General features: G+C 33.2%; 1 protein-coding gene across 6 annotated transcripts in view; it reads left to right on the plus strand.

Annotated features, from left to right (window-relative positions):
- The first annotated feature begins 12,144 nt into the window (after positions 1 to 12,144).
- PPP1R13B (protein phosphatase 1 regulatory subunit 13B) overlaps positions 12,145 to 23,392 on the plus strand; it is a 271,782-nt gene continuing 260,534 nt past the window's right edge. For 2 of the 6 annotated variants that reach the window (XM_053697390.1, XM_053697392.1), the window contains exon 1: positions 12,147 to 12,395. In XM_053697390.1, coding sequence (XP_053553365.1) covers positions 12,387 to 12,395 — 9 coding nt within the window. In that variant the 5' untranslated portion in view covers positions 12,147 to 12,386. Of the gene's footprint in view, positions 12,396 to 23,392 lie in introns of all 6 variants that reach the window. The other 4 variants (XM_053697393.1, XM_053697395.1, XM_053697391.1 and 1 more) reach the window with 3 other exon arrangements.

Raw genomic sequence — 23,392 nt, forward strand, 5'->3', positions numbered from 1 at the left:
TAGAGGGACAGGGACATAGTAAGATGTAATAATTAAAAGATGTATAATGATACTTGTATATGAACATATAAATGTTTTCAGTGGTAGAGGGATAGGTAGTTGAAATGTTATGTATAGCGCATGAGATGTAAAACAGAAAGTGTGAAATTTTAATCTAATTACTGTTAGTGGTATAGATGCATAGTGTTATATTTACACTGATGCACTAATATTATTGCTTTATTGTCTTTGATCATATTACAATGATCATAAACAATAGAGCAATAATATTAGTTCATCAATGTAAAAATAACACTATGCATCTATACCACTAACAGTAAATAGATTATAATTTCACACTTTCTGTTTTACATCTCATGCGCTATACATAACATTTCAACTACCTATCCCTCTACCAGTGAAAACATTTATTTGTTCATATACAAGTATCATTATACATCTGTCCCTCTATAATGTGTGTAATCTACATCTTTTTTTGTGCCTATTTCTCAGCTCCTGTACAGGTGTACATATCCCATTGGCCTTCTCTCTCTATATATATATTATATATACATGTCCCTATATCTGTTTTTCAATATCCTTATTCAACTGGACCTGTACATAAGCCCATATCCTGCATAGATTTATTCCCTATATACATTGCACTATATCGCTAACCCTTTATTCCTTTCTAAATCACCACATATCAATTTATCCCTATCCTTTGGTCCATATACCTTTGCCACTGCCCTTATTACTCTATCCTTCAACCCTATATATATATATATATATATATCCATATCACTCTGGCCCTAAACCGCAGTTTCATCATCCCTCAGTCCCTCCCTATCCCTCGTTTTATATTTTTTTTATTGACCCCTATATCCCTGTCCCTATATCTTGATAATTGTCACTGTCAATTGCTTTTTTATTTTTATTTTTGGTTCCTGACCTAGACATTCATAATTATTATGACCACATACACCCCCTCCACCCCCCACAATGTTATTTTTATTTATTTTTTTAGTTTTTTAAATATTAGAACATGGTGTAACAAGCCAATTTTTATTATTCATGTCAATAAAAAAAAAATGAACACCTTTTCAATAACACTGTTCTATACTCAAGTGTGTGCACCTCATTACATTAATTCACAAACTCTTACACTCTCAAACAGTTAGAATTAATATTGTACCCTATTTCTCCTACACTCTCTCAAAGGTACCACCATTTTTCAACAGACATTCACACACACATACACACTCTTACAGAATTTTACAGAATCTAAATCACATTCAAACACACTTACACACTATCACACACAAAACAGGAATAGAATAATTATGAAGATGATTGAAACTTTATTTTCAATTTATATTTTTAGAAATAAATCTAAAATTATTGATAAAAGAATAAATTAAAAATTGATGGTCTGCATGGATTTTTATGATGATATCTCAATTGACATGCATAAAACATTGCCTAAAATTGCTCTTGCAACAATGCTTGTTCATCAAGTTTTGAATAAATTCCTTTTTAAAGCATAATATCAACCAATAATATCTGTAATCCACTGTTGGATCATAAAATTCACATATCACAAACCACCTTTACATCTGCAATCATACCTCACACACATTGACAAAGAGGTTCACTTTTTGTAAAATGTGTGGACACATATCTTTTTATATATATATATATATATATATATATATATATATATATATATATATATATATTATATTAAATATATATATTAATAAAAATTATATATATATATATATAAATAAGTATATATAAATATCGAATCTACATATATCCTCTTCTGCTCATAATTTTAGACTCAATGATAGAAAGTAATATTTCTTTTTCACTGTGTCATAGGATAGGAATGATAATATCAAACCTTATTATTTCTCTCATGTTTAGTGTTTGGATAAATCCATTTATTAACAATACAATGTATTTCCTTTTTTTTTAATTAATAAGGACAAAATAAACGAACCAAATGAAGAATAACAATATTTTACATACCCTGATTCATTTGTCCTGATCACATTCACACAATCTGACACAAAGGTGTTTGAATGTCTATGAAAGTCTACCACCCTCAACTGTGATCAATTGCTTGTAATTAGTCTAACATTATAAAATGACAATGTATTTATGGACTCTTGAAAGACCCTTGCATCTTTCATCCACTGCTGCACTGACATTTCATTTTCTTGAGTCATGGGGAAAGGAAAAGAATTGTCAAAGGCTATGTGTTAAAAAATTAGTTGTATTGTATAAAACAGGAAAAGGATATAAAAATATTTCCAATGAATTTATAATTAAATTCATGACTTTTATAACTATAATAAAGAATTTGAATAAAATCTTTTTTTTTAAAACAAAACGAATTTCAGGTTTAACCACTAAAATATAATACCCAACTATCATGAAAAATGTTCATTATGCTAAGACAAAGCCAGTAATAACTTCATTTGAAATACAGGCAATGTGGAGCTACGAGCTACAAAGCGACATGAAAGTTGTTTTTTATTGAAGGGAAGATAAATGCAGTATGATATCAAACATAACACCTTATTTTCAAAATCTTTCCAATAGTAAGAAAAATTCTGATTTGCATTATCAATTACTTGGATATCTTTTTCAATTCCTTTTATGTTTTTATACAGTTTCACTTTCTTTTTTTAAAAATGATTAGTTGACAATTGTTTGTCTTTCAACATGACTCTGATTCCTTTGAATTGATAACAGCACTGTCTGAAACACTCAAAGTTGTTCCAGGTGTCCTGAAACTCATTGACCTTTTATACAAACACACAATAATGAGAATTAAAATATAGCACAGTTGAGGATGGTTACCTTTAATAGCCATTACAATCACTTTGTGTGCATGTTATCAGGCTAAAATCAATCTTGTATTTCAAATTCTGATCATGTTCAATTTGGTTGATTGATGTGTATATACATACATACATACATACATACATACAAACACACAGACATATATTATTTTTTTTATATATATATATATATATATATATATATATATTCATATCCTCTTTAAATATTTATATATATATATATTTATACATATTAATATATCTAAAAATATTTTTTTCAGGTAATATAATAAAAAAAATATATATATATATTTAAAAAAAATATATATATATAATATATATATACATATATAAAAATCAATATTTATATATATATTTAAATTTTAATATTTATTTAAAGATTTTATCTCATTATTTTTATTTTTTATTATTTTAATAACAGACTGAGACAGCATGTCTGATTGTATTGTTCAAAAGTGTTCCAGTTCTACCAGAAAGGGTCGATCTAATCCTCTGGTATCCTTACATGTCTTTCCAAGAAGCAGAGAGAGAATTAGCAAATGGTTGGAAAACACTGGTCAATTTCAAAATAATTTAGAAGAAATTATACAACGTGTAGTCGACACCAATCATTATCAGAAGTATCGTTTATGTTCTCTACATTTTAAACATGAAGATTACTTTCAACACGGTGTCCGTAAATACCTCAAAAGCGATGCTGTACCATCCATTTTTTCTTCTTTATATTCTGAACCAAATTTATCTTTTAGACACACCTCGTTACAAGTTGATTCTACATCTACATCAACAACATATGACCCATCATTAGTGAATAAAGAAAATCCATCAAATCAACCTCAAGAACCCACAAATAAAAAAAAAAATTGTAATATCACTCGAGGATGGAAAGCCTGTACATAGAGTTATGGAATTACATACATACAGCCAAGTTGATTTCTCATCAACATTACAGCAACAGGGATGTTGTCTTTGCAATTGTCATAAAAAATTTTTTTGTTGATAATACCACCAATACCGAAAACATCACAATGAAAGATCAAAGTATGGAATTTGACCATTTCCATGGTACATTAAGTGCTAATATACAAACTACAAAAATGCTGGGATTAAAAAACAAATCCACTCTAACTAAAAAAATCGTGAAGACAAAAGAACAGTACACATGGACTATGGGAGATGTCAATACATCTGGATATAGTCTATTAATGGAAAAAAAAGTTGTAACAGAAATAAAAGATAATACATCCGATGCCGAACAACAAACAGAATTAACAATTTATTCTCCAGATGTTGTCTTAACCGTTCAAAATAACACAAGCCATCTCTCCAAAAAAAATTCATTAGGATCCAGAAGTTCATCACTTTGTTCAAAAACAATTGAAAGTGAAACTCCATGTGAAGATGAAATGTTTATGGATGATAGTACAATTAACTCATCAAAATGTGAATTGGAATCCATATCCAAAGATCCAGATTATATAAATGAAGCCAATGAAACAACTTTAGAAGAACTTTCATTTATAAATAATCCGTCCAATATTGATTTTCAAAAAGAACGTAAATATATAATATTTGAAAGTTGTTTAAATGAACTTTTATCCCTCCTTCCTTGCAATCACTCAAGCAGTTGTAAATCCCCAATTATTTCAATTCATAAGAAGAAAGTTGGAAGCATGATTATTGTTTATGGTGATTGTCTTGATGGGCATCATAGTAAATTGTGGAAATCGCAACCAACGATTGGACAAATGCCTCTTGGTAACATATTGGCTTCTGCATCCCTTCTATTCTCGGGCAATAATTTCGACAAAATTGAAGAATTTTTTTCTTTTTTGAAATTAAATTTTATTACAAAAAAAACTTATTATAATTTTCAAAAAAAATATCTTTTTCCTACAATCGATCTCCATTGGCAAAAAGAAAGAAGTAATACAATCGAATCAATAAAGAACAAACCTCTCACATTGTCCGGTGATGGACAATGTGATAGTCCCGGTCACTCTGCAAAATTTTGCACATATACTCTTCTTGAAGAGACAACTAAGAAAATAGTTGAATTTAAAATTGTGCAGGTTTCTGAAACTTCCTCTTCAGTAGCAATGGAAGCTAAAGCTTTTAGAATTTGCTTGAATACTGTCATTAATGAAGGTCTATTGGTAGTTGTCATAGCAACGGATAGACATGTTTCTATTCGTAAGATATTGAGAACAGATTATCCCAATATATGCCACCAATTTGATCTTTGGCATTACGCCAAAAGCCTGAGAAAAAAATTAATGGCCATCAGCAAAAGGAAAACATGTTCAGAAATTTCAGATTGGATACCAGCAATAGTGAACCACATGTGGACAGCTAGCATGATGTCCAAAGGAAACTATGATTTAATGAAGGAAATTTGGCAATCGGTTCTGATGCACACTGTGAACATTCATCAATGGGAACATGGTCATCTAGTAAACTCGTGCCTGCATAAACATCTTGAAGATAGTGAAGAGAGAAAAAGGAAGTGGCTGAAGAAGGATTCAAACTGTGTGCGAGAACTTCAGAAAATTGTCTGCAACAAACAAATTGACAACGACATCAATCATCTTACGCGTTTTTGTCATACCGGTAATCTAGAGGTTTTTCACAGTTTAGTGCTGAAGTATAGACCCAAACGCATCCATTTTCAAATGGATGCTATGGAAGCTCGTACTAAGTTGGCAATACTTGATCACAATTTCAATGTTGATCGTGTTCAAGAGACTGTTCAGTATCCAAAAATGAACTCTGCAAGTTTTGGTGAACCTAAATTTAAGACTTTTTATCCAAAAAAAAAAAAAAATGGCAGGTACGTCCAATATACCAGCCGATGAAAAAGGATCACATCAATGCTATGATGATTGATGTTATAAGGATGGTTGAAGGAGACCTCGAACATAGTTGGTTATCTAGAAATGATTTCTTACCGCCCAATATTGCGTCTACTCCAAAGCCAGAAAAGAAAAAACTTATAGATGAATTGACCACACGATTTTCAAAAAAGTGACCGTTAACTACAAATTGAAAAGATAGTCTGTCTACATAATGTTTTTTTTTGTTATAATTAGTTGATACATTAAAATATCAATGTTCATTTTGTATTACATGATATGTGTTCATTCTATTAAAAAAAAATTAAGTTAAATTTAAAATTGTTATCTATTATTATTGTGAGAGTATAATATATATATTGTTTTTTAATAATTTTAAAAAATAAAAATAATAATATCAATATATGTATACGCTAGGGATCATTATTAATTCATAAATCTTACCAAAAAAAAATAATCAAAATTATAATAGCATCTCCATAAGAAAAATATATAATACCTAATCAATTCACCAATTAGTTATCAAAAAAATTATACGATTTTACTCTTCACTAGTATAAATTCATATATGCACTTGTTACCTCAATCAACCCAAAAAAAGGGTCTACTGTCAAATCTCCCATTTAATAAATTCCATATTTATAAGCCCTCTATTCCATCTACTAATCTTTAAAAATTTTCATATGTACCGATTTCAAATTTCAAGTATTTATTAAATTTTGTAATGTTCACAAAAAGTCATTATGAAATTTACACATATATAATAAAAAATTTTTTTGAAAACACACAGTCATACACTTCAAAAATGTATATACCTATCCTATCAGATATGTCAGCATCCTTTGAGAGTGTTGAAAACCCTATTTTAGTCATCAGCCAACAATCCTAACACATGCAAAAGACATGTCTCTCTCCATTCTTTTCAAATCCATTGAAACCTATATTTATTTTTAAATCATAAATTGTTATTGTTATTTTTTAACTGTGTTACAAATAAAAGAATCCTATAATAATAAATAACATAATTTAAAAAAAAAAATATTTACTTGTTGATTTAAATATTATAAAACTTTATTAATTTTACAACAAAGATAATATTTGAATCAAAAATTCAAAACAACAGAGACATTATTTAAATAATGTGACCATACTTATTTAAATTCAAGATTGGTAAATGAACAGAAAAAAAAAAATATATATATATACCCTTTAATGATTCTGCTCATTTTGGCTTTTTTAAATATTCATTTAACTTTATTTATTACACCTTTCTTTATTATAAAACAAAATATCAATTCAAATACAGAATCTTAGTCTTTTTTCCAAAAAAAAAATAAAAAATGCAATGTTATAATTCACATTGCCTAAAAAGGTAAAACATAATGCTCAACATGTGTTTGGTATTGACAAACAAGAAATAACAACATTTTTGTTCTATTTATTCATACATTATAACATCGTTAGCAGCACCCTCCAAATCAACATTCAAGAATCCCATGTAATGACCGTCATGTGACGGAAAACGTTCTCTTATCATAGATACTACACAAGCTGGTATCACTTTTCGGTTCATTGGTCCAAGGTAGCCATGCACCTTTACGGTAAAATCACGGTATGCTATTTTTCGGTATTCACTGTAAAAAACATAAAAATTAATTAATAATTTTAAAAATAATCAAAAAAAAAGTGAATCACATTATGAATGAATTTGTTCTGTGTGGTTTATACATTTTTTCGCACTTTGTTTTGTTTAGAATGATATTGAGTATGTTGTATGCCATTGTTTATTCATGTTTTATAATCGTCTCTGTGAAGTATGACAGTGAGTGTTGGATGCGATTTTGTGTTTAAAATTTTTTTTGGAGTTTAATAGTTTATCAATTTTGTGTTTATAGTGTGTGAGTATGTGTTAATGTTGTTTAGTGTGTTATTTTTTTTCATTATTGACTTAACTATTGTGTGTGTTGTTTGATAGTGTGTGTGTATTATGAATTTTTGGGTGTGGAATGATAATAAAAATGAATTTATTCTAATGGTTTGTGTGTGTTTTATTCTCATTTTTTTTTTTTTTGGGATGAGAGATTGTATGTTTAATGTGAGTATGAGTGAGTCTTGGATAGTGTTGTGTGTGTTTTGATATAATATTTATATATGTTTTATAATGTCTTTTAAGTTTTATTTGAATGTGTGTGTTGTATTCGAGATTGTGATGGTTTTATGAAAGTGTGTGGTTTGGATGATACATTTTGTGTGTGTCTATGATAATACAGTGTGTCTTGTATGACTGTGTGAGTATTTTACTGTATGTGTGTGTGTTATTGTTGAGTACAAATGTGGGTTATTTTTTATGTGTATTTGTGTGTAATGACAATGTGTGTGAATGTTTTATATGGTTGTGTGACGTGTATTATTTACGTCTTTTAATTGTTAAGTTTTGTGGTAAATGTGTTCTAAGAAAGTGTGTTTGAAATGCAATTTATATGCTAACAGTTCATGTAAATGTGTGTGTGTTATAGTATTGTATTGGAGTATCCTTTTCTTGATTTACATTCGATTTCAATTTTGTCAATATTTTCAAATATAGAAAATATACTTTTAAAGATTATTTATTTACCTTTCCGTGAATTCTCTGTGCCGGGGAAGCTTCATTTTTCTGAAACTGGCAGCAAACTTATACATATGGGTTAGATGTGTGGTGTCTCTTAGATTTCCACTCACATAAGGATCGTCACAAACACAGGATGAGCCAAAAGGAATGTATTGAGCTATATTCTCTATTTCACGACAACAGATGCATTCTTGATCGGTTGGCATGGAATCACAATTTCCACAGATGCACCAGTCTTTGTTGTTGATTCTTGAATCATTGACATTAGTTGGTGTATCTGAACAATCCTGAATTTCTGTATCAATTCCTTCATCAACATCATTATGGTTATTGATAATTGGATCCCAAGAGTGACTCTGTGTGGCATCAAATAGCATTGGTCTTGAATTATGTTCTGTGTCCAATTGCTCCCTCTATTAAAATAAAATTTTAAATAATATATAAAAATAGCGTTAAAATAATATATATTTTAGTATTTTAAAAATAAGGCTCTATACTAGTCTCATGTAGACACCAATTTTCATCAATGAATTCGAATAATTAAATAACACACTTGTAGATAGTGTGCATCATACTAGTGGGTATTTCTTCAAACTTTTTCACAGTTGATTTGCGTAATCAACAATAAAAAGAAGATTACATTTTTTTTTTTAAATTTAACTCACCAATCGCCTAACTTCGTCCTCGCTACAATCCATTATATTGCGGTTCATTCCGTCATGTCCAGAAGCCATTTCTGTAAAAGTTTAGATTAGATTGATTTAAGATTTGAATACGCTTTGATGTAAGAAAAAGATACATCAACATACAAATAAACAAATTTATTATATTAAATTATTATATTATTTTTATTTATAAAAAAAGAAAATTGTGTATATATATAAATATATATATATATATTTATATATATATATATATATAAAATATATATATTTATATATATATATCTATCCCTCTATTTCTCTCTCTCTCTATCTCTCTTTCTCGCTCTCTCAGTTTCTACTTCCTGGGCGTTTAGGAATGAAGCTTCGGTTGATCAGATTTGCAAAGCAGCAACTTGGTCCTCTTTGCATACTTTTACTAAATTCTACCATTTTGATGTATTTTCTTCTTCTGAAGCAGTATTTGGAAGAAAAGTACTTCAGGCAGCGGTTTCAGTTTGAATGTTCTGTTTATGTTTTTCATTAAACTTTATTTTGGGTGTGGATTATTTTCAGCAGGAATTGGCTGTCTTTATTTGTATCCCTCCCTCTCTAGTGACTCTTGCGTGGAGTTCCAGATCTTGGGTATTGCTATCCCATACGTCACTAGCTCATGGACTCTTGCTAATTACATGAAAGAAAACATAATTTATGTAAGAACTTACCTGATAAATTAATTTCTTTCATATTAGCAAGAGTCCATGAGGCACACCATTTTTTGTGGTGGTTATGATTTTTTTGTATAAAGCACAATTATTCCAATTCCTTATTTTATATGCTTTCGCACTTTTTTCTTATCACCCCACTTCTTGGCTATTCGTTAAACTGATTTGTGGGTGTGGTGAGGGGTGTATTTGTAGGCATTTTGAGGTTTGGGAAACTTTGCCCCTCCTGGTAGGAATGTATATCCCATACGTCACTAGCTCAAGGACTCTTGCTAATATGAAAGCAATGAATTTATCAGGTAAGTTCTTACATAAATTATGTTTTTGTCATTCACCCTTGTCATTCCATAGAAAGCAGCTATAATCTGACGTAATCTCACTTTCAGAATATGCTACTGTACCTGGGGAACATATCTGGTAAATAGCTACTTCATATGACTCATATTTTTGTTGCTATGGCACTAAATGTAATCCCATTATAGTCTATGGGCATTCTATTATGTTATTCACCCTTGTCATTCCATAGAAAACAGCTATAATCTGAAGTAATCTCACTTTCAGAATATTCTACCGTACCTGGTGAAGATATCTGCTAAATATATATTTGATATGTATCATAGTTTTGTTTCTATAGCACTTTTAAATGTAATCCCATTATAGTCTATTGGCATTCCATTATGTCATTCACCCTTGTGATTCCATAGAAAGAAGCTATAATCTCACGTAATCTCACTTTCAGAATATGCTACTGTACCTGGGGAACATATCTGGTAAATATCTACTTGATATGTCTCATATCTGTGTTTCTATAGCACTAAATGTAATCCTATTATAGTCTATGGGCATACCACTTTGTCATTCACCCTTGTCATTCCATAGAAAGAAACTATAATCTCACGTAATCTCACTTTCAGAATATGCTACTGTACCTAGGGAATTTATTTAGTAAATATCTATTTGATATGTCTCATATTTTAGTTTCTATAGCACTTTTGAATCTAATCCCATTATAGTCTATGGGCATTCCATTATGTCATTCACCCTTGTCATTCCATAGAAAGCAGCTATAATCTGACGTAATCTCACTTTCAGAATATGCTACTGTACCTAGGGAATTTATTTAGTAAATATCTATTTGATATGTCTCATATTTTAGTTTTATATTGCACTTTTAAATGTAATCCCATTATAGTCTATGGGCATTCCATTATGTCATTCACCCTTGTCATTCCATAGAAAGCAGCTATAATCTCACATAATCTCAATTTGAGAATATGCTACTGTACCAGGGGAACATATCTGGTAAATATCTACTTGATATGTCTCATATTTGTGTTTCTATAGCACTTAATGTAATCCTATTATAGTCTATGGGCATTCCACTTTGTCATTCACCAGTGTCATTCCATAGAAAGAAACTAAAATCTCACATATTCTCACTTTCAGAATATGCTACTGTTCCTGGGAAATTTATTTGGTAAATAAGAGAGAGAGAGATATAAAGATAATGAGAGAGAGAAGTTTATTGCTCTATTTAGCAATAACGATATAACTAGATCATCAATAAGAATGTATTAGGATGTTGAAGATCGATGTTACAGACGTTAATTGAAGTTAATAATTGGGGATTCAAATTAGAACAATTACAAATTATCAGAAAGAATATCGATTTATTATTATGGGACATATAGATATAAAAAAATTTTTTTTACATGATCGTATGTGTTAACGATTTAAAATCAATACATTGATTCAATTGGCTAATTAATTATAAAAAAATAGTTAAGTAATGATTTTGATATACCTATGGATGTTCAGAATGGAGAGCGGATCTATTAGAAGTAGAGAGATGCGTCTTCAAGAGAATACACTGCGCAATGAGCGTGAGCGGGTAGATGTAATATTCTAAGCATCGAACGCTTGGCGTGGACGTATGATTTGGGGGCATGCGCAGAACGCGGAATATTGGAAAGCAGGCGAAGATGAAGTAATTGTGCGCGCGCTCGCAAAGAAGGTCAATAGCTCGACCGAGATGATAGTTATAGGCTAAATCTAAATTCTTCAAATATATGAAAAAAAAGCGGCGGTAAAGAAGGCAGACTGTGGATACACAAGCGGTACACATTGGAATATAAATTTTATAATAAAAAAACTGTACATTAAAAATTTTATGAATGAAAGTCTACTTAAATACATGTTGCACATTTAAAAATGGTATTTTAATTTGGGAGTATACTGTCCCTTTAAGAACAAGTAAGCTGCAAAATGTTTCGTTTTCAGAATGTCTATAGGTTGTTTGTTACATTAAAGTTGATTTAAAAAAAAAAAGCAAAGAAAAAAAAAAAGCTTTGAGTGGAGGTCACATGTTTCCTGTCTAGAATGGAGCTCCAGTCTGCAGCTAGACTTTTGCTTCCCTATTCGTCTGCCTCCAGGAAGGAAGGAAGAGAGGGAGGAGGAGAACCTGGAAGGGAGGAGGACAGCCTGGAAGGGAGGAGGACGGAGAGCCTGGAAGGGAGGAGGACGGAGAGCCTGGAAGGGAGGAGGACGGAGAGCCTGGAAGGGAGGGGGAGAGGCCTGCCCTACGAATCCGCAGCCATTTCATGTTTGAGTTTATCAGGCTGCTCCGAGCAACGTAACAGAGAACTCCCCTTATACTGGGCACCCGCATCTGGTACCCGGTGCGGCCCGGGACATTGCCCACTGCGGACATGATGCCGGTGAGTGTGATAAGAGATTGCTAGCTCTGCGGGCAGGAACTGCACCTTAACCTGTGTTTTATCTATATCTGAGATTGTGTCTGTTGATTTGTTATGTATATTTATATATATATATACACACACAGTTTTTGATTTTATATTGTTTCTGATTTTATATATTATATACACACACTGAGGGCATTTCTCCCTCTGCAAACAAACAATGTTACTGACTGTATATATGTATGTAAGTATATATATGTGTGTGTGTATATAAATATATACATGATTAGGAGCGGATTATGTGTGTTGTACGTTTAATATTTGTGCATGTACTGATGGATTTCTGTACAAGCGGTGACAGTTGTAGTGGGGAAGCCTCAGTCCTGGTGCTGCAGTGGTTGCTGCCCAGTGATCATACTAAGGACATTGCAGTGTGAACAGCAGATCCTGTCATTCCCGTGGGCTGTGATTAGTGGCCATGACTAGGATTTGCCTTATGCATATAACATATGTCTGTGTAAAATGGATGTGGGCAATTTATACTTTGGCCTAAGTCATAGATATAATGTGCAATTCGTTTCACTAAAGGTTTCTGACTTGGTTAATGTTTTTTTCTTCATCTTTGTAACAATATTCACTGTACCTGTTGATGTGACTATGCACCACTTATCTGTTTACAAAAGGGATCATGGGGTATTGTTTGTGTTCATTATTTTCCTTGGGGAATAAAGGACCAGCCCAGTTGCTTTATTACAGAATATATATATATAACATAATGGGTAACAACACTGCTTCAGTTACTCTCCTTTCCATACTGCAGTATTTAATAGATTAAACTTCAGCAGTGACACATTTCAAGTTTTAAATTGACTTTGTCATTGTCGTCCCCTGTAGTGTATTTCACATTTTGACTATAATATGTTTAGGATAATGGTTGACAAATGTTTATTTAAAATGTTGGAGTATATTAAGGAAATAGCCTCTTTCTCTTTTCAGGGGCTGGACAAGGGTGTTTGAATATAGATATATCTAGATATATCTAGATGGAAGCAGACATTTAGTAGCCAGAGGTAGAATATTAGAAGCTGTTGCTCCTGAGAATTTTCAGAACCTGACAGAAGGGAATTCCCTTCTTAATGCTTTTTCAATTCATTAGTGTCATCTGACCAACTCCTTTTATTGATTACTTTTAGAGGAAGGATCATTTTAATGAAATGCCCTTTTTTATGAGGGAGCTTTACCTATGCTGGTATTTTGGTATTAAGAGATTGATTGTTTTTGGTATAGATCTAGTGCAACACAGGACGCTTCTCATTTTCACTAAATTCATATAAATTCATAATATTTAGCCTGTTTAATAATAATCCTAAATTTGTTTGTCTAAAATGTATTGGAAATTCTTTTTTTTTTTTTTTTTTACAAACTTTTTTTGGTTTGTGTGCTATTTTTATATATTTAAATGGATATGGTTTTTTTTTTCTATTGACTGCTAATACAGTACCACTTTTTAATGTAAAATCTGTAAACAGCAATAAAACATTGCTGAGTTATTACACCTATGACTATTCAGGCATAATATCCTTGGTGATGATCCCAGTGAAATGACTAGCCATTAGTATGCTATGTAGTCATGTGCTGTAATACGTGTGCTGAGTGTTTTACATGCAAATAAAAGTCTAATTGTATTGAAGATACAGCAGGTAAGCTCAGTAGGATGTTTGGTTGTACAGGAAGAGCGATTAGCAGCAGAAAATGCAAGATTCTTAGATCACTAGTTAGGCCTCTTCTTGTATATTGTGTACAGTTATTGGGACCATATTACATATGTTTAAACTTTTAAAACACCTAATGCAAATTAAATGACGCTGTTTTCAGTGCACTTGTACCATAGCCCCTTAAAGACCAGCAATGTACACTGTACGTCGCTGGTCTTTTAAAGGGACACTGAACCCACATTTTTTTCTTTCATGATTCAGATAGAGCATGCCATTTTAAGCAACTTTCTAATTTACTCCTATTATAATTTTTTCTTTGTTCTCTTGCTATCTTTATTTGAAAAAGAATACATCTAAGCTTTTTTTTGGTTCAGGACTCTGGACAGCAATTTTTTTATTGGTGGATGAATTTATCCACCAATCAGCAAGAACAACCCAGGTTGTTCACCAAAAATGGTCCGGCATCTAAACTTACATTCTTGCATTTCAAATAAAGATACCAAGAGAATTAAGAAAATGTGATAATAGGAGTAAATTAGAAAGTTGCTTAAAATTTCATGCTCTGTCTGAATCACGAAAGAAAAAATTTGGGTTCAGGGCTTGTGTTTTTAAGATTGCGCTATAGCAGGAAGGCTGCAGGTGGGAGGTTGTAATAGTGTGGTTTTGCCGCTGGCAACGAGTCCCATGCTTTTATGGGCCAAAAAAAACTACAGACTGATGATGTACTGGGTATGTTGTGATCATTAAGGGGTTAAAATCACTGTTATTTGTGTGTGTATAGGTTTCCCTTTCAGAGTAATTAATCATGATTAAAGTTCACTACTTTTTAATTTGCAAGAAAAAAACTGACTTGTAGGGCGAAATTGTTTTACAGAATTACGCTGGGGTTTGAGAGAATATTTCATATACGCCCATAGTCAGCCATTTCTATTAAAAACAATTATGCTTTTGTATTATGTACTTATAAGTGTGAATTTCTATGTGTGTTTTTTTCTGCACATCCAGTGTACTTAAAGAAAACGTAAATTTTGATGAATTGGTGCCCGTTTTTTTTAATTAATAATATTTAAAATAAGGGCACTTTAATTAATCAAAATTGATATTTCACTTGTTTTCTTCAAAAACTTACCTTTTAATCCTGGCAGCCGCTCCAGCACTTCCTCCGTCCGTCGGAAGCTGTCTTTGCGGGTCCAAAATGAGGAAGCCGGATTCGTCATTTCTGATGTCTGCAGAGGCTTCCGACGGCTGTGGGAATCGCTGGAGCAGCTGCCAGAATGAAAAGGTAAGTTTTTGAAGAAAAAGATTGAAATGTCAATTTTGATTAATTAAAGTGCCCTTGTTTTTAATAGGATTATTAAAAACTGGGCACTAATTCATCAAAATTGACCTTCACTTTAAGTTACGATTTACGCTGTGCATATTTAATGATTTATTCCTGTGTAATTTGCATACAAATGTATCCTTTGTTGAAAAAGAATATGTACGTAGCCTACACTTCAGGAAGCTAGCGGGTGATTGGGGGCTACATACGTTTTTATATTCAGCCACATGAATGTTGTTGCTAAACAGATTTTAATTTATATACTACACTTAAAGGAAAATGTATCAATATTTCACATAATAGAGATCCTGTCCACCTGCAATCGCCACCTGCGATTCAGCATCAAATGGCAAAATGAAACATTGCACAATTCTGCCGCCTAGTTACAATTTATTCCTGTATTCCTTAAAAGACAATGCAATAACACTTACTCTGAATTTCAAATAAGCAATAGATTTTTTTTTTTTTGGCAAATTAATTTCTTCTCCCATTTTCCAGCCTCCTGTATCATGTGACAGCCATCAGCCAATCACAGACTATTATACGTATACCCTGGGAGCTTGTGCACATGATCAGTAGGATCTTGTTCCACAGAAAGTGTGAATATAAAAAGACTGTGCAAAATTTGATCATGGAAGTAAATTGGAAAGTGTCTTAAAACTGCTGCTCTATCTAAATCATCAAAGTTTATTTTGACTTGTGTCCCTTTAATGACCGATGACCTACATGGTACATTATGGTCATTAAGGAGTTAATAAAAACAAAACCTAAGAAGTTGTGTTTTTTTTATTTTTTTTAAACGTTGCTTTTAAAATTATTTTCATAACTTTATTTTTTTAAGCAGAACTTCCTCTTTTAGACGAAAAAGCAGGGAGCAAACATCAACGTTAATGTTTAAACTTCATAACACTTGAATTTATGGTTTAGCATTCTATCACCATTTAGAACATTGCAATTAGAGTTGTATATAATACAATATAGCACTATCTAAAGGTTTGACATATTTCTTGTATTTCATTTAATTTGATACAAATATCAAATACAAGTTTTTTGTGTGTTTATCTTGTCATTTCAAAAGCTATAATTTGTTAGTGTATGTGTCCTGAAATGATAGTAGATATTTAACTATGTGTGAGAAATAAGTGTAACTAAAACAGAAGTCTGTGTATTTACGCATTTAGAATCATTTCCCCTTTAGAAGTACCTACATGTAGGATAATACACATCCTTTATCTACCATTATGTGGTTTATACATGAAGGCATAAAAGAAAAATCAAACTGCTTTGTCTTTATTATAAATTTATTTTCCTAGAATAACCAGCCCTTTGTGTCTCTAAGGGGTTAAACAAATAAAGAAATAAGCTTCGCCCGTGCCTCTCCCACCATACTGATATGGGTGCAGCAGCCTACTGGCATGTGAAGCATGTCCCAAATAGACTTAATAACTTTTATGTTCCAGAAAGAGATTGATTAAAACATGAAACTGTCTTCAAGACCCATAGTGTATTCTTAAAAGTCCGTACAAATTCTCATTTTCATTCCGCAGCTAGAGAGGTGTACATGCCAGTGCTTAGAATATTTGTTCATGTGCCACAGAGTCAGGCATTCAGTAATGAGTGGACTGTGGTACAGTTTTGTTTGAATATAACTATACATTTAACATCTGTATAGGGCTTAAGCACATAGTTAAAGTCAGCTCTAGAGCAGCAATGCACTACAGGAACCTAGCTTGACACATCTGGTGAGCCAATGACAATAGACATATGTGTGCCACAGAGTCAGGCATTCAGTAATATGAGTGGACTGTGGTACAGTTTTGTTTGAATATAACTATACATTTAACATCTGTAAAGGGCTTAAGCACATAGTTAAAGTCAGCTCTAGAGCAGCAATGCACTGCAGGAACCTAGCTTGACACATCTGGTGAGCCAATGACAATAGACATGTGTGTAGCCGCTAGTCACCATCTGGCTCCCAGTAGTGCACTGCTCCTGATCCTATCTAGGTATGCGTTTCAAGAGAATAAAGTAAAGCTTATAACCAACGTAAACTGAATAGTTTCTTAATATTGCATGCTTTATTCTGAGCCCTCAAAGTTTAATTGTTGGCTTTCAAGTCTCTGAACAGAACAAGAAAATGTTGGAGATTATTGCTTATATATTATGGGAGAATTGTTTCATATTTGGTCGGTAGTTTGAATGGCAGCTTTCACCTGGGATCTAGCACTAATGAATTAGGCAGAGTTTTAAAAATAAATCAGATTATTAATCTTTTTATTAATATCCTTCTCATGTCTGGATTGGCACCTTTATTAATATGTTTGATGCTGTCTATGGTAAATTCCGGCATCATTCTTTTCTCTAATCTCTTTAAATTTCTTAATATTCTGAAATAAAGTTGCACGTCAGAGCACTGTTATGTGTTTTATATATTTTAGTGATGAAACATAAGAACTAAACAACAGCATTTTATTGTAACACTGGAAGGTTCCTTTAAGAATGTCAGTCTTAGAACAATGCTCCAGAATGTTAGCTAAATCCCATGGATATTGTGGCAGCCTCTTGTTAACCCCTTGTACGCCCTTCGCTGTCATCTCTGCCTGATTTAGTGGCTATTGGTAAACTTTAGCAAGGCTGATAAGTTTCCATCAGACTTAGGAGACAAAAAAAAACTTTTATGAGACACAGAATCACATGTGACTATAGATATGTTCAGAACAATGAAAACATGCGCCACAACTATTTTTATTTACCGTCAAGCAAAAATGGAGAATCCATAAGTTGGTCATCGCTTAGACAGCCTTGATATACACATAATTTGAAATAGGGTTTTATATGTTTTATTCCCCAGGTAATTACAAAAATAACGAAACAAACATTACAGAACACTTTTTATCAGCTTGTTTTAGAAAATAAATTATTCATGTGTCTTGTATTGGCCCTGAGGCGTTTGTGTGTTTTGTTTACTGGATATTGACTACAAAACCTTTTTGGTTGCAGAAAACACCATTACTCTAAGCAAACACCAGACATATCTCCAGTATTTTCATCTTATTCTCGCTTCCCCTCTCGTATTACTGTGCTGCCTTTTCCCACTTGCGACATAAAATAAGAACTCTGCACCTTTAATTGAACTTAAATACTTATGATTTTCATTAAAATATTTTTATGTTTACTAAAAACGAGAGTCTTGCTGCACGGTGGACAAATACCAGTTAATTGACAATAGAATCTGCTTACTGCAATTAATACTATTTTCCTCCTAGGCATTCCATTGTTGTGAGTACAATTGGTTTACAACTGCCTGGATTAAAAAAACTCACTGTTCTAATAGCCCTGCAGTGCTGTTGTGACATGATCACCTGCCTCGTATGTCACTGGGTCACAAAGGGGCATCAAACAGACTTGTACAAAATAACTCAAAAGTAAATAGCATGTGCCTGGGAACAATTACGCTATTAACCCCTAGTTATCTGTATTGTATGCCTCATAAATTGTATTTTGTATCTTCTAGAACTTAGACCTCAGCAGTAAAATACTTTTCGTTATTAACAGTACTAATCTGTCATGCCAGACAGGTGCCTATAGTCTGTTAGTACACAAAGTGCTTCTCTGAACTAGTATTTGTTTAGTTATGAATATATAATGTCTGTTTGCATATTATTATTATCGGTTATTTGTAGAGCGCCAACAGATTCCGCAGCGCTAAATATGCTAGCACATATTGCTAATTGGTGCCTTGTAGCAGGGATCGACAAACCAAGGAGCCACGGAGTCGCTGGCTCTTAGAATTTTAACCATGGCTTTGTATATACATTTACCACTCTCTAGCTCCAAAAAGTATGCCTGGCTTCTAAATATTTTTACTGGCTACTAAGTTTCAAACAGATTTGTCAACGCATGCTCTAGACTCATGCCATAGAATAATATTTATACAATAATCACCCAGTGCTAGGAGTGCAGTTTCCAACCAGTGGCATTTTCCTTCTTGCATGTAGTTCTGGAGTAGGATACGGTTATGCAAAAATGACATTATCCAATTACAACATATTTAAGTTTGGCATCAGAATATCCCATTAAGATAGTGCTCAATTATCCTGGGCACCTTTCAAATTGTGCATTGTGTCTGGGTCTATCAGCCCTTGTCTACTGCCTTACTGCCTTGTTCAATTTTGTTCCAAAGCAGCCAGTAACCTGTCTATTTCCTCCAGGCCCCACCAGGGAGCTACATTTCCCAGCATGCTATGGCCTGCGGATCAATGCAAGAATGCAGAAAGTGGTCAGGTTCATAGTACTGCTTTACCCCTTCTCCTCTGAAGCCTGCACAGGGTCCTATGGCAGCCGGTGTGAGTTATACGCCCACTGGGAGCTGATCTGTAGCATTACCCCATGTCCCCGCATGCGTGGGTTACACATCCACTGTCACTGGGGTAGGTGCATAATAATAAGCTGGTCTGCTTTATAGTTTATATTTTCAGCTTTAGACTTTTCTGATAGCCAAAATACCATGGTTTTAGATAATCTTGGAATATGTGCAGATAAAACTATCTGCCTAACCTCTGTACTGTGTGCTTTGCTTTAAGTAAATAAAGTCAAAATGAAGCTTTCATTATTCAGATAGAACATGCAGTTTTAAACAGCTTTTCAATTTACATTCATTATAAGCTTTGTTTTTTTCTCTTGGTATCCTTTGTTGAAACACATATCTAGGTATGCTCTGGAGCAGCTATGTAATATTGGGAGCTGGCTGTTGATTAGTGGCAGCACATATATTCCTCTTGTCATAGGCTCGCCAAATGTCTTCATTTACCTCCCAGAATGCATTGCTGCTCCTTTAACAAAAAATACCAAGAGAATGAAACAGATTTTATATTAGAAGCATACTGGAAAGTTGGTTTAAGTGTTATGCTCTGAATAATAACAGCAGTGTTGTATTCCCCTTTAACCCCTTAGCTGTGGATGATTACGCTTGGTGGCAAAAGCATGGTGCAGGGAGTGCTATGCTAAGCTTTAAAAGCCACCCCCTGCACTTACTGTTGCTAGTGACATCAGCAGGCGCGGTGACCACACAGGCCCCATAAACCTGCAAGTGCTGGGCTGCTGGAGGGAGCTTAAAGGGAAATGAAACCCCAAAATGTTCTATTGTGATTCATAAGGGGTTGAGTTGTGGCTTTCCATTTAAGGGACATTAACGTCAAACTGTAATACCCCCCAAAAGTTTAAATTCTGTGTAGTAAAAAAACAACAACTTTGTAGTGTACTTTCATTTTTTTTCTTTCTAGCTTTTCAATTTGTGGGGGGGATTTTGGCTTCCTATAGATGGGTTGATCATCATCATCCTGCCAAACCTAGCACTTCAACACTCTACAGAGTGATTGCTTGATCTGTATTTGTATCTTTCCCTAACTTTCCATATCGTAGAAGATGAGGTAAATCTGCTTAGTATCATGCAGCAAAACGGTGCAAATTGTGAATAAAGTAACCATTTTACATGTTTTAAACATTTTATAGTTCAGTGCGTGATTAGTTTATGGGGTTAGAAGAACTAACCAGTTCATTTGGTTACCATAGAAACAAATAAGCATACAAATCCAATTTACAGTGCAAAATCTGACTATAAAAAAACAGTGTGGCAACTAATCGCGCAGCTATAAACAACAAGTGTTACAACCAGGGCCAAAATATTTGTTTAAAAAAGAATATACTGTGTTAAAGGGACATGAAACCCTTAAAATGTTCCTTCATGATTCAGATAGAGCATACACCTTTTAAAACAACTTTCAAGTTTACTGTTATCTAATTTGCTCACTTCTTTTGATATCCTTTGTTGAAAAAAGTCAGCTCTAGTTCATGTGTGCCATAAAGATAAAGTAACTACGGTAGTGAGCACAATGTTATTAGAGAGAGCACTGATTGGCTAAAATGCAAGTCTGTTAAAAGAACTGAGATAAGGGGTAGTCTGCAGAGGCTTAGATACAAGGTAATCACAGAGGTAAAAGGTGTATAAATATAACCGTGTTGGTTGTGCAAAACTGAGGAATGGGTAATAAAGGGATTATCTATAAGTTTAAACAATAAAAATGATCAAGTAGACTGTCCCTTTAAAGCATTTAGTGCAAACCAGCTCCAGCTGTAGCACAGCGTTTGTTTTACTGACTACGTATATTTAGGAGTAACTTGTAGCTTCTTTAGTGTTTTTCTTTTGAAAAGCAACTGAAGCCAGATACAGTAAAGTACAGCATAGTAGATAAATGACTCAGACAACGCCAGAAGCAGCACATTCTTAACAAGTAACTAAAGCTGTGAGACACCACATGTGCCAGTTTAAAGGGACACGATAGTGCAAAAAGAAACTGCTTTAGTTTGTTGCATCATTTTATTAGAACTGTGGTTTTTAACCCCTGCAAAGGTGTTGAACAGATAGTGGTAAGATCCAGAGCATTACTGGGAGCTAGCTGAACACAAGCCATTGAGACGAGGCATATTTGTGTAGCCACCAATCACTAGCTAGTTCAACAAAGGGTCTCAAGAGAACAATTTCAATTTACTTCTGTTATCAAATTTACAAGTGAAATAAACCTTTATGGTTCTTACAGAGCAAGTCATTTTAATGTAGTGTCCCTTTAACTGACAGGCTTCAGAGGATTTCCTAACAATAATCTCTAGTGCCCAATAAAAATGTAATTCCATCTGTCAGAAGCATAGGTGCTCAGGTTACATGTCCAATAATATTGTCCACTTTTATATGAAGGATTGTAATGGGAAATATAAAAATTGCTGGGGACATTGAGTACTGAACAGAGATCTCTGTATATTAGCATATGCGTCTCATGTGAATACCGCAAGAAGTAATCCTTGTAATTTAGCTCTTCCTAATACGCCTCAAACTGTAACATCACAAAGAGACTCTGGGAATACGTTTATGGACTGCTAATTTCACTGCATTACTATGCTGCTTACAAAAGAACATCCAAAACATTATTTTGCTCTTCTTATTTTATGTGACTAGTTAAAGACAGCTGTTCTGAGCTAATGCGTCACTGGGTAGAATGATGGAGACGCTCCCAGCCTCTCTGGTTGGAAGAGAAACAAGCAAACGTTTCAGATCTATTTTACAGCTAATCAGGCAAAATGAATAATGAAAGTATGTTGCAATGTTTTAGCTTTCTGAATCAAACATTTTACGAGGAGTTTAATCTCCCTTTAAAAAAAAAAAGAAAAAAAAAGAGAGAGAGAGGAGCCCTGGATCTGGTATTACAGTAATAGGTATCACCAATCCTTATAGACGGTAATAATTCATCTGGTGACAGCTGAATTTGAGACTAACGATATTATTTGCAATGCACTGGTGTATTTTAGCTCTGACAGTGTTAACTTGCTGGCTTGTTTATCTGAGGGTGCTCTCCATCAGGAATACCACCCTGCATGGTGACAGTCTAGACACGTCTATTGGCATCACTGTGATGTGCATATGTGGCTTTTCCTCTTCTGCCAGCTACTTAGGCAGAGCCTCACAAATATCTAACAACAACACCCTACAGAGATACAGAAATACCTTGCACTTTTACAAATTGTGCAGTGAGGAGATTAATCCCTGCGCCAGAAGAGCTAATGGCATTAATGTTGTAGGAGGGCTAAAAGTTCTAATAATAATTCATTATTATAATGCTACTTAGCTGCTCCTAATACTATGTGCGGAATTAGCACCCTTGCTGGGCTGGTGATTTAAATGGCTTTGTATTGAGCAAACAGTTCCTGTGTTACTTTTATACAAGCTTCTGTGTAAATACGCTTTGTTAGCAGAACTCAGGGACTTGACATTGGTATTAAAGGGACGGTAAAGTCAAAATTTGTTTTCATAATTCAGTTAGAGCATGTGATTTAAAAAATAAATAAACCCTAGTTAGGCTCATAAGAGCTCAGGAGCATGCATGTTTCTTTAACACTCTCTTGCAACAGCGTATAACATTGCGGCAAAC

The sequence above is a fragment of the Bombina bombina genome, chromosome 1 (assembly GCF_027579735.1).
Source record: "Bombina bombina isolate aBomBom1 chromosome 1, aBomBom1.pri, whole genome shotgun sequence".
Taxonomy (NCBI): domain Eukaryota; kingdom Metazoa; phylum Chordata; class Amphibia; order Anura; family Bombinatoridae; genus Bombina; species Bombina bombina.